This window comes from Somniosus microcephalus, chromosome 17 (assembly GCF_052327205.1).
Source record: "Somniosus microcephalus isolate GS21.2 chromosome 17, FLI_Smic_1.0, whole genome shotgun sequence".
NCBI classification, from domain to species: Eukaryota; Metazoa; Chordata; class Chondrichthyes; order Squaliformes; family Somniosidae; genus Somniosus; species Somniosus microcephalus.
The window spans coordinates 11565767-11578658 of record NC_141003.1 but is presented as its reverse complement, the minus strand read 5'-3'; the positions used below and the strand labels follow the sequence as shown (position 1 = coordinate 11578658).

At 50.9% G+C, this 12892-nt stretch overlaps 1 protein-coding gene across 1 annotated transcript in view; it reads right to left on the bottom strand.

The window, feature by feature from the left end:
* The window catches only part of LOC147105498 (dynein axonemal heavy chain 3-like), a 201746-nt gene that overhangs the window by 83127 nt on the left and 105727 nt on the right, over positions 1-12892 (bottom strand). The window contains exon 22 of the mRNA XM_086009911.1: positions 11740-11870. Within this exon, the coding sequence (XP_085866037.1) occupies positions 11740-11870 (131 nt within the window). The remainder of the gene's footprint in view (positions 1-11739; positions 11871-12892) is intronic.

Below are 12892 nucleotides of genomic sequence, written 5' to 3'. Positions count from 1 at the left end.
GTGCGTGACGGGCGGGTGCTTGACGGGCGGGTGCGTGACGGGCGGGTGCGTGACGGGCGGGTGCGTGACGGGCGGGTGCGTGACGGGCGGGTGCGTGACGGGCGGGTGCGTGACGGGCGGGTGCGTGACGGGCTGGTGCGTGACGGGCGGGTGCGTGACGGGCGGGGTGCGTAACGGGCGGGGTGCGTAACGGGCGGGGTGCGTAACGGGCGGGGTGCGTAACGGGCGGGGTGCGTAACGGGCGGGGTGCGTAACGGGCGGGGTGCGTAACGGGCGGGTGTATAACGGGCGTGTGTATAACGGGTGGGGTGTATAACGGGCGGGGTGTATAACGGGCGGGGTGTATAACGGGCGGGGTGTATAATGGGCGGGGGTATAACGGGCGGGGGTATAACGGGCTGGGGTATAACGGGCGGGGTGTATAACGGGCGGGGTGTATAATGGGTGGCTGTATAATGGGCGGTGTGCAAACGGGCAGGGTGGATAACAGGCGGGGTGGATAACGGGCGCATATATAACGGGCGGGTATATAACGGGTGTGTGCAGAACGGGTGGGGTAGATAACGGGCGGGTGTGTAACGGGCGGGGTGCGTAACGGGCGGGGTGCGTAACGGGCGGGGTGTATAACAGGCGGGGTGTATAACGGGCGGGTGTATAACGGGCGGGTGTATAACGGGCGGGTGTATAACGGGCGGGGTGTATAACGGGCGGGTGTATAACGGGCGGGTGTATAACCGGCGGGTGTATAACGGGCGGGTGTATAACGGGCGGGTGTATAACGGGCGGGTGTATAACGGGCGGGGTGTATAACGGGCGGGTGTATAATGGGCGGGTGTATAACGGGCGGGGTGTATAACGGGCCGGTGTATAACGGGCGGGGTGTATAACGGGCGGGGTGTATAACGGGCCGGTGTATAACGGGCGGGGTGTTTAACGGGCGGGGTGTTTAACGGGCGAGTGTATAACGGGCGAGTGTATAACGGGCATGTGTCTATAACGGGCGGGGTGCAAACGGGCGAGGTGGATAACAGGCGGGGTGGATAACAGGCGGGGTGTATAACGGGCGCATATATAACGGGCGGGTATATAACGGGCGGGTGCATAACGGGTGGGGTGGATAACAGGCGGGTGTATAAGAGCGGGTGTATAATGGCGGGGTGTATAACGGGCGGGTGTATAACGGGTGGGTGTATAACGGGCGGGGTGTATAATGGGCAGGTGTGTATAACGGGCGAGGTGTATAACTGGTGGGTGTATAACGGGTGGAGTGTATAACGGGCGGGGTGTATAACGGGCGGGGTGTATAACGGGCGGGGTGTATAACGGGCGGGGTGTATAACGGGCGGGGTGTATAACGGGCGGGGTGTATAACGGGCGGGGTATATAACGAGCAGGTGTATAACGGGCGGGGTGTATAACGGGCGGGTGTATAACGGGCGGGTGTATAACGGGCGGGTGTATAACGGGCGGGTGTATAACGGGCGGGTGTATAACGGGCGGGGTGTATAACGGGCGGGGTGTATAACGGGCGGGTGTATAACGGGAGGGTGTATAACGGGAGGGTGTATAACGGGAGGGTGTATAACGGGAGGGTGTATAACGGGCGGGTGTATAAAGGGCGGGATATATAACGGGCAGCTGTATAATGGGCGGGGTGTATAATGGGGGGAGTATAACGGGTGGGGTGTATAACGGACGGGCGTATAATGGGCGGGGCGTATAACACGCGGGGCGTATAACGGGCGGAGTGTATAACGGGTGGGTGTATAATGGGCAGGTGCATAACGGGCAGGTGTATAACGGGCAGGTGTATAATGGATGGGTGTATAACGGACGGGCGTATAACGGACGGGGCGTATAACGCGCGGGGCGTACAACGGGCGGGGTGCATAATGGGCAGGTGTATAATGGGCGCGTGTATAACGAGCGGTTGTATAACGGGCGGGTGTATAACGGGCGGGAGTAAAACGGGCGGGTGTAAAACGGGCGGGGTGCGTAACGGGCGGGTGTGTAACGGGCGGGTGCGTAACGGGCGGGGGTGTAACGGGCGGGGGTGTAACGGGCGGGGGTGTAACGGGCGGGTGTATAACGGGCGGGGTGTCTAACGGGTGGGGTGTATAACGGGCGGGGTGGAAACGGGCGGGGTGGATAACAGGCAGGGTGGATAACGGGCGCATATATAACGGGCGGGTATATAACGGGCGTGTGCATAACGGGTGGGGTAGATAACGGGCGGGTGTATAAGAGCGGGTGTATAATGGCGGGGTGTATAACGGGCGTGTTGTATAACGGGCGGGTGTATGACGGGCGGGTTGTATGACGGGCGGGTGTGTGACGGGCGGGTGCGTGACGGGCGGGGTGCGTGACGGGCGGGTGCGTGACGGGCGGGTGCGTGACGGGCGGGTGCGTGACGGGCGGGTGCGTGACGGGCGGGTGCGTGACGGGCGGGTGCGTGACGGGCGGGGTGCGTGACGGGCGGGGTGCGTGACGGGCGGGTGCGTGACGGGCGGGTGCGTGACGGGCGGGTGCGTGACGGGCGGGTGCATGACGGGCGGGTGCATGACGGGCGGGTGCATAACGGGCGGGGTGTATAACGGGCGGGGTGTATAACGGGCAGGTGTATAACGGGCGGGGTGTATAAAGGGCGGGGTGTATAAAGGGCGGGGTGTATAAAGGGGCGTGTATAACAGGCGGGTGTATAACGGGCGGGTTTATAACGGGCGGGTTTATAACCGGCGGGGTGTATAACGGGCGGGGTGTAGAACAGGCGGGTGTAGAACGGGCGAGGTGCATAACGGGCGGGGTGCATAACGGGCGGGTTGTATAACGGGCGGGTGTATAACGGGCGGGTGTATAACGGGCGGGGTGTATAACGGGCGGGTGTATAACGGGCGGGTGTATAACGGGCGGGTGTATAACGGGCGGGTGTATAACCGGCGGGTGTATAACCGGCGGGTGTATAACGGGCGGGTGTATAACGGGCGGGTGTATAACGGGCGGGTGTATAACGGGCGGGTGTATAACGGGCAGGGTGTATAACGGGCGGGTGTATAACGGGCGGGTGTATAACGGGCGGGTGTATAACGGGCAGGTGTATAACGGGCGGGGTGTATAACGGGCGGGTGTATAACGGGCGGGTGTATAACGGGCGGGTGTATAACGGGCGGGTGTATAACGGGCGGGTGTATAACGGGCGGGTGTATAACGGGCGGGTGTATAACGGGCGGGGTGTATAACGGGCGGGGTGTTTAACGGGCGAGTGTATAACGGGCGAGTGTATAACGGGCATGTTTCTATAACGGGCATGTGTCTATAACGGGCGGGGTGCAAACGGGCGAGGTGGATAACAGGCGGGGTGGATAACAGGCGGGGTGTATAACGGGCGCATATATAACGGGTGGGTATATAACGGGCGGGTGCATAACGGGTGGGGTGGATAACAGGCGGGTGTATAAGAGCGGGTGTATAATGGCGGGGTGTGTAACGGGCGGGTGTGTAACGGGCGGGTGTATAACGGGCGGGGTGTATAATGGGCGGGGTGTATAACGGGCGGGGTGTATAACGGGCAGGTGTGTATAACGGGCGAGGTGTATAACGGGTGGAGTGTATAACGGGCGGAGTGTATAACGGGCGGTGTGTATAACGGGCGGGGTGTATAACGGGCGGGGTGTATAACGGGCGAGGTGTATAACGGGCGGGGTGTATAACGGCGGGGTGTATTACGGGCGGGGTATATAACGAGCAGGTGTATAACGGGCGTGTGTATAACGGGCGGGTGTATAATGGGCGGGGTGTATAATGGGCGTGAGCATAACGGGCGGGTGTATAACGGGCGGCTGTATAACGGGCGGGATGTGCAATGGACGGGGTGTATGATGGGCGGGTGTATAACGGGCAGGTGTATAACGGGCGGGTGTATAACGGGCGGGTGTATAACGGGCGGGTGTATAATGGGCGTGAGCATAATGGGCGGGTGTATAACGGGCGGCTGTAGAACGGGCGGATGTATAACGGGCGGGTGTATAACGGGCGGGTGTATAACGGGCGGGTGTATAACGGGCGGGTGTATAACGGGCGGGGTGTATAACGGGCGGGTGTATAACGGGCGGGTGTATAACGGGAGGGTGTATAACGGGAGGGTGTATAAAGGGCGGGATATATAACGGGCAGCTGTATAATGGGCGGGGTGTATAATGGGGGGAGTATAACGGGTGGGGTGTATAACGGACGGGCGTATAACGGGCGGGGCGTATAACACGCGGGGCGTATAACGGGCGGAGTGTATAATGGGCAGGTGTATAACGGGCAGGTGTATAACGGGCAGGTGTATAATGGATGGGTGTATAATGGGCGGGGTGTATAACGCACGGGGTGTATAATGCGCGGGGTGTACAATGGGCGGGGTGTATATCGGGCAGGTGCATAATGGGCAGGTGTATAACGGGCGCGTGTATAACGGGCGGTTGTATAACGGGCGGGTGTATAACGGGCGGGTGTATAACGGGCGGGTGTATAACGGGCGGGGTGTATAACGGGCGGGGTGTATAACGGGCGGGTGTATAACGGGCGGGTGTATAACGGGAGGGTGTATAACGGGAGGGTGTATAACGGGAGGGTGTATAAAGGGCGGGATATATAACGGGCAGCTGTATAATGGGCGGGGTGTATAATGGGGGGAGTATAACGGGTGGGGTGTATAACGGACGGGCGTATAACGGGCGGGGCGTATAACACGCGGGGCGTATAACGGGCGGAGTGTATAATGGGCAGGTGTATAACGGGCAGGTGTATAATGGGCAGGTGTATAATGGATGGGTGTATAATGGGCGGGGTGTATAACGCACGGGGTGTATAATGCGCGGGGTGTACAATGGGCGGGGTGTATATCGGGCAGGTGCATAATGGGCAGGTGTATAATGGGCGCGTGTATAACGGGCGGTTGTATAATGGGCGGGTGTATAACGGGCGGGTGTAAAACGGGCGGGTGTAAAACGGGCGGGTGTAAAACGGGCGGGTGTAAAACGGGCGGGTGTAAAACGGGCGGGTGTAAAACGGGCGGGTGTAAAACGGGCGGGTGTAAAACGGGCGGGTGTAAAACGGGCGGTGTGTATAACGGGCTAGTGTATAACGGGTGTGGTGTATGACGGGCAGGGTGTGTGACGGGCGCGGTGTATAACGGGTGGGGTGTATAACGGGTGGGGTGTATAACGAGCGGGTGTATAATGGGCGCGGTGTATAACGGGCGCGGTGTATAATGGGCTGGTGTATAACGGGCGCGGTGTATGATGGGCAGGTGCATAACAGGCCGTTGTATAATCGGCTGGGAGTATAAGGGGCTGGTGTATAACGGGAGCGTGTATAACGGGCTGGGTGTTTAACGGGCTGGTGTATAACGGGCGCGGTGTATAACGGTCGGTTGTATAACAGGCGGGGTGTGTGACGGGCGCGGTGTGTAACGGGTGTATCGATTTGTATGTGGGTTCAATGACGACACATTCATGAAAGAGATGTCTTTTTATCTAAAGTATGTTCAACTCAGTTAACAGCATTACAGGAGACACCATCTTAGAGATCCATCTAAAACGTAAGTAAAACTAAACTGCTTGTCTCTCACATGCCCTCTGCTGGTCAGGCATAAGTAATCAATCAGGCAAACATGCTGGTAAGGCATCATAATCAAACAGGCAAATACCATCACTATTTGCTGATATCATTACATCTCCCTTTCTTAAAACAAAAGTATTTTACTTTTATCTAACAACATGTTTTCTTTGTATTACTCTTCATTTTAACTGTAACACTTAATGAACTTACATTATCATTATCAAGGTTTTTTAACCTTGCTTTGTGTGTTCACATGAAATATGTAAATACACTAGAACTTGAAGAAAGAATAAGATAACATTACTTCCTTCTATAACAAGAGTCCTTAAATTTGCTCAATGAGTCTCTCAGGAGGCTTCACGTGTCTTGAGGATTTTCTGATTGATTGTCCTTGAATCTGAGTTGTTGCCTCAGGTGATGGTTTCTCAGCTGTGTGATCAGGTTGTTCAACAGTATCAGTCTTTTGACCTGCTGTGTGATCAGGTTGTTCAACAGTATCAGTCTTTTGACCTGCTGTGGCTGGTCCCCTGAGAAGATCTCGACGATTTCTTCGCAGAACAGCACCCTCATCTGTCTGAATGGTGTATGATCTTGGTTGAACTTCACTCAGGACAGTTCCCTTCTGAGTCCATATGTTTGTTTTGTCTTTGAACCTTACTTGGTCACCAGTGTGGAGTTCAGGTAGGTTTTGTGTTCCTCTGTCATAGTAGTGCTTTTGCTTTTCTTTCTGTTGTTCTTTGAACTTCCTCACTTTCTCCCCCTCTTTTGTTTTCAGGAGGTTCTCCGGGATGGGTAGGTTTGACCTTAGCCGACGTCCCATAAGGAGTTGGGCTGGTGACATACCACACTCGAGCGGCGTTGTGCGGTATACAAGCATGCTTTGGTAGAAGTCAGTTCCACTGTCTTTTGCCTTGTACATCAGTCTTTTCACTGTCTGGACCGATTTTTCCACTAGTCCATTGGACTGTGGAAAGTGAGGACTTGACGTTGTGTGGACAAAGTCCCACTCTTTGGCAAAGTGTCGGAAACTTGCATTGTAAAACTGGGGTCCGTTGTCTGTGAAGACATGGGCAGCACGGTGGCATAGTGGTTAGCACTGTTGCCTCACAGCGCCAGAGACCCGGGTTCGAATCCGGCATCGGGTGACTGTCTGTGTGGAGTTTGCACATTCTCCCCGTGTTTGCGTGGGTTTCCTCCGGGTGCTCCGGTTTCCTCCCACAGTCCAAAGATGTGCGGGTTAGGTTGATTGGCTATGATAAATTGACCCTTAGTGTTAGGGGGATTAAATACGTGGGGTTACGGGGATAGGGTGGGATATGTGTTGGTGTAGGGGTTACAGGGATCGGGTGGGATATGTGTCGGTGCAGGCTCGATGGGCCGAAATGGCCTCTATCTGCACTGTGGGGTTTCTGTGATTCTGTGAAGACCTCGCTTGCCATGCCATGTCTGGAGAATATGGCTTTCATACATGTTATCACAGCATCTGCAGTGGTGGTGTGCAGTCTACAAACTTCTGGATACAGGGAGTAATAGTCTGTGACGACAAGATAGTCCTTCCCTTGACATACGAATAGGTCAGCGCCTACCTTCTGGTAAGGTCTGGGTGTGGCTTTAGTGGTTCTACCGGATTGCTTGCTCGATATTTCAGGCATATTGTGCCGTTTGACACCTCATTTGTCACATCTTGGTTGATTCGTGGCCAGTACATCACCTCTCGTGCTCTTTTCTTACACTTTTCGATCCCCAGATGTCCTCCATGGATCCTTTTTAGCATCTCTCTTCTCAGACTCTTTGGGATAACTATTTTACTTCCTTTGTAGATTATGTCTTCGACCACTGATAGTTCCGCCCTGCAGTTCCAGTACTCTGCCATGTCAGGTGAGCAGTCTTGCTTCATGTTGGGCCATCCATCCAAGATGCTTTTCCTCAGTCGTCTCATTGTTTCATCTTTGTTTGTCTCAGTCTTTATGAGCTCCATTTTTGCATCTGCTATGGGCAGTGCACTTGTGATCATGTCCACGTAGGCGTTCACTTTTTCATCCATTTTGGTGTTTGCGGGCTCACTTGGGTCAACAGCTCTGGACAACGTGTCTGCTGTATACATCAGCTTACCCGGTGTGTACGCAACATTCAGCGTATAGCGTTGCAGCCTGATCATCATTCTTTGTATTCTAAGCGGACAGCTATTTAGTGGCTTTTGGAACAATGCAATCAAGGGCTTATGGTCAGTCTCTACACTGATTGCTTGTCCTGCCACAAACTGGTGAAATCTTTCACAGGCGTATGTGATGCTGAGCAGCTCCTTTTCTATTTGAGCACATCGCGTCTCTGCATCTGTCATTGAGCGCGATGCATATGCAATAGGTTGCCAGTAGTCATATTTTTGCAGAAGAACGGCACCGAGCCCACTCTGTGATGCATCTGATGATATCTTGATGGGTCTCGCTGGGTCATAAAACCTCAGAACTGGTTCCTCTGTGAGCAGTTTCTTTAGATCGCTCCATGACTTCTCATGCTCATGATTCCATTCCCATTCTATGTTCTTTTCAGTTAGTCTTCTCAGTGGCGCCATCTTTTCTGAGAGGTTGGATATGAATTTACCCATGTAGTTGATCATTCCATTAAACCTCTGCACATCCTTTTTGCATTGTGGCTTTGGCATATTCTCAATGGCGGACCCCTTTCTGGGATCTGGTCTGATGCCCTCACTGCTAAGGATATCTCCCACGAATGTCAGTTCTGTCACCCCGAGCTGGCATTTCTCTCTATTCAGCTTCAGGTTTGTTTTCCTTGTTGCTTCCAGCACTTTTTTCAGTCTCTCATCATGCTCAGTTCTCATGGTTCCCCATACTATGATGTCATCCATTGATGTATCAACTCCCTCCAGGTGCTCATAGATCATATGGATAGTTTTGTGATACACTTCAGGAGCTGAGGCAATGCCAAATGGTAACCTTAGGAATCTGTATCTGCCAAATGGACTGTTGAACGTGCACAGTCTTGAACTTGCTTCGTCCAATTTCATCTGCCAAAATCCTGATGATGCATCTAACTTGCTGAAATACTTTGCATTTGCAAACTGTGACATGATTTCCTCACGTGTAGGAAGCTTGAAGTGCTCTCTCTTTATTGCTCTGTTTAGATCTCTTGCATCCAGGCAAATTCTGAGCTTTCCATTCTTTTTGTCCACAGCGACGAGGGAACTCACCCACTCAGTCAGCTCATCTATCTTCTGAATCACGTTCAGGCTTTCCATCCTGTCTAACTCTGCCTTCAGTTGCTTTTGAAGAGCAAACGGAACTTTTCTGCATGGATGTATAACCGGTGTCATACTTTTATCTACTCTGATCGTGTGTTCTCCTGGAATGCAGCCTAGACCCTGAAATAGGTCTTTGTACTCTTTCATGAGTTCATCATAGACTGTCTTTCCTTCGCTTTCCACAACGAGGACTCTCTTTACCAGGTTCAGTCTCTCACAGGCTTTTAAACCTAGTATGGCTTGCACATCCTTTGGCACCACGATTAATGCTAGCGTGTGCTCTCTGTCCTTGTGTGTTACTTTGACAATGCATCTTCCTTTCACTGGTATATCAGTACCTGAGTATCCTGTCGCTTTCACTTTTATTCCATGTATCTTTGGTCTGGGTCTAATTTTCTTAAAATCAGTCTCTGATATCACATTAACTTCTGCTCCAGTATCCAATTTAAATGGAATATGTATGTCATTCACTTTTAGTGTCAACATCCAGTCTCTTTTTTCTATTTTGTTTTCAGACACAACATCTACATTGAACTCCTCTATCTCGCTTTCATCTACTGCATGGACCTTGCTTTGTTGCGCTTGGTTCTTACAGCAACGGGCATAATGGTTGTTTTTGTTGCAACTATTGCATTTTTTACCATATGCTGGACACTTTTTTGGTGTATGCTGTGTACCGCATCGACCACATGACTTTCGATTGCCCCTTTCATTTTTGTTCGCTGGCCACGCCTCTTTTTTCACATTGGCGCTCTTTTTGTTAAACGGTTTGTGTCCGTTCTTACTCACTGCATCCACGTTGCAGCTACTGTCACTGAACAGCTCCTTTGCCTGCGACTTCACAGTCTCTGTAGCCCTACACAGTGCTATGGCTTTTCCCAGGTCTAGATCTTGCTCTCTTAGCAGTCTTTCCCTTAGACCATTATCTGGAATACCACACACCAGTCTGTCTTTTATCAGCGAGTCTGTCAGTCCCCCAAATTCACATGTTTTGCTTCGGTTTCTCAGTTCAGTCACATACTGATCAATAGTCTCACCCGTTTTCTGTACACGTGAAAAATCTGTGCCTCTCAAACGTCACGTTACGTTTAGGTATGCAGTAGGCCTGAAACTGTTCCATTATTTTATCTAGCTTCATTTTGTCTCCATCAGCAGCGAATGTGAAGTTATTATACACCTCCAGCACTTCATCACCCACGACATGTAAGAACACTGACGCTTTCATTTTATCGCTTTTCTCGTCAGCTCCTATTGCCGCTAAATACAATTCCAAACGTTGATTGAACCTTCTCCAATTTTCAGCCACATTACCTGTCAACTGAAGCTTCGCCGGTGGGTGTAAACCTTCCATTTTTTCACTTCATTAGCTATTCTCCAATGGTAAGTAACGATGTTCTCTTTTGGCTTGCTAATATGTGGAGAGCTGATTTAACTTCAGATTTTTCCTCTTCATCTCTTTCAATCACTTCTGACACCATGTATCGATTTGTATGTGGGTTCAATGACGACACATTCATGAAAGAGATGTCTTTTTATCTAAAGTATGTTCAACTCAGTTAACAGCAGGAGACACCATCTTAGAGATCCATCTAAAACGAAAGTAAAACTAAACTGCTTGTCTCTCACATGCCCTCTGCTGGTCAGGCATAAGTAATCAATCAGGCAAACATGCTGGTAAGGCATCATAATCAAACAGGCAAATACCATCACTATTTGCTGATATAGAGTCATAGAGTCATAGAGTTTTACAGCACAGAAAGAGGCCCTTCGGCCCATCGTGTCTGCGCCGCCCATACAACGGGCGGGGTGTGTAACGGGTGGGGCATGTGGTGGGTGGGTCATTTAACAGGCAGGGTGTATAACTGGTTAGTCATCCTCTCCTGCCTGTTTAACCACACAGCCTTGAGTGGAAGTCTGTCCTGATGTGATTAACCATAATGTGATCAGTTCAACCATTTCATGGACAACTTACACTGGCTCACCACAGTCACCCACAGCTCAAGACCAAATTCAAACCGTGCTAATCCAGTCATCAGTTTTAAAGGAGTAGGCCATTCGCCATTCAATTAGTTCACAGTTGATCTGTGCCCTCAACTCCATTTACCCACCTTTGTTACGTAAACCTAATACCCTTACCCACTAGCGATCTGTCTCGAAAGCTCCAATTGTCCACCAGCATCCACAGCCTTTTGGGGAGATAGTTCCAGATTTCTACTAAGTTAAGGAGTGACCAGAAAAATCAAAGCCGTCGCTTTGAGGCTGGCGGTATTCCTGGTTATAGCAGCTGTGAAAGCTTAACTTTCGATTTGTGCGATAAAGTGTTTCCTGATTGCGCTCCTAAACGGCTTGGCTCGAATTATAAAACTAAGCCCCCTTTGTTCTGGTCTCCCACAGCAGAAGAAATAGTTTCTCTTTATCTACCCTATTAAATCCCTTTATCATCTTAAACACCTCAATTTGATCACCCCTCAGCCTTAAGCCCCGGTATCATTCTGGTGAATCTGCACTGTACCCACTCCAAGGCCAATCTATCCTTTCTGAGGTGTCCTGAACTGAACACAGTGCTCCCGATGGGGTCTAACCAGAGCTCTGTACAGCTGAAGTTACTCATCACTAAATCCTGTATGGCCTGTTCCCTTGTCAATTCCAAAACATACAGAAAACAGACCTGAATACATTGTAGAAATTGCCTTTACCATTGTTTCAGAATTAGAAGCTTTAAGACTTGTCAAAATCAGCCTTTTTTCTGGCTGAAACAGTGCAGAAATACAGCTTAATTTCGGTATCTGATGATGTTACCGGGGCACTGCGCTGATTCCTTTGCCATGAACTCTGACCTGATGCTGCTGATCAGAGGACATTGTTTTCACCGGTACCTGTTTTGTGCCCTATCCAGATAAAGAACTTTCTTCTTTTCTTCCAGTTGTGGCTTTTCCTTTGCTGCGACGATGCTCAGTAGCTGGTCCTCCAGCCCTATCGATGTGATCATGAAGTTAAGGAGAGTGACCTGAAAAATCAAAGAGGTCACTTTGAGGCTGGCACTATCCCTGGTTATAGCAGGTGTGAAAGCTTCACTTTCAATAGCAAATACTGCAACAAGATCACGTAATAATCTGTTTTAGAGGTGTTCTTCAAAATGATAATACAAGAAGACATTTCAGTTATTGAAGAATATCACAGCAGAATATTTTTTTTAAATTGGATCTTTTGAGTATCTTTCAGGTTATTTTAACAGCCCCTTTCTTGTATGATTTATTCTGAATACTGGGTCAGGGAAATCTCCCCAATACTGGGTCAGTGAAATCTCCCCAATACTGGGTCAGTGGAATCTCCCCACTACTGGGTCAGTGAAATCTCCCCAATACTGGGTCAGTGAAATCTCCCCACTACTGGGTCAGTGAAATCTCCCCAATACTGGGTCAGGGAAATCTCCCCAATACTGGGTCAGTGAAATCTCCCCAATACTGGGTCAGTGAAACCTCCCCAATACTGGGCCAGTGAAATCTCCCCAATACTGGGTCAGTGAAATCTCCCCAATACTGGGCCAGTGAAATCTCCCCAATACTGGGTCAGTGAAATCTCCCCAATACTGGGCCAGTGAAATCTCCCCAATACTGGGCCAGTGAAATCTCCCCAATACTGGGTCAGTGAAATCTCCCCAATACTGGGCCAGTGAAATCTCCCCAATACTGGGTCAGTGAAATCCCCCCAATACTGGGCCAGTGAAATCTCCCCAATACTGGGTCAGTGAAATCTCCCCAATACTGGGCCAGTGAAATCTCCCCAATACTGGGCCAGTGAAATCTCCCCAATACTGGGCCAGTGAAATCTCCCCACTACTGGGTCAGTGAAATCTCCCCAATACTGGGCCAGTGAAATCCCCCCAATACTGGGCCAGTGAAATCTCCCCAATACTGGGTCAGTGAAATCTCCCCAATACTGGGCCAGTGAAATCTCCCCAATACTGGGTCAGTGAAATCTCCCCACTACTGGGTCAGGGAAATCTCCCCAATCCTGGGTCAGTGAAAT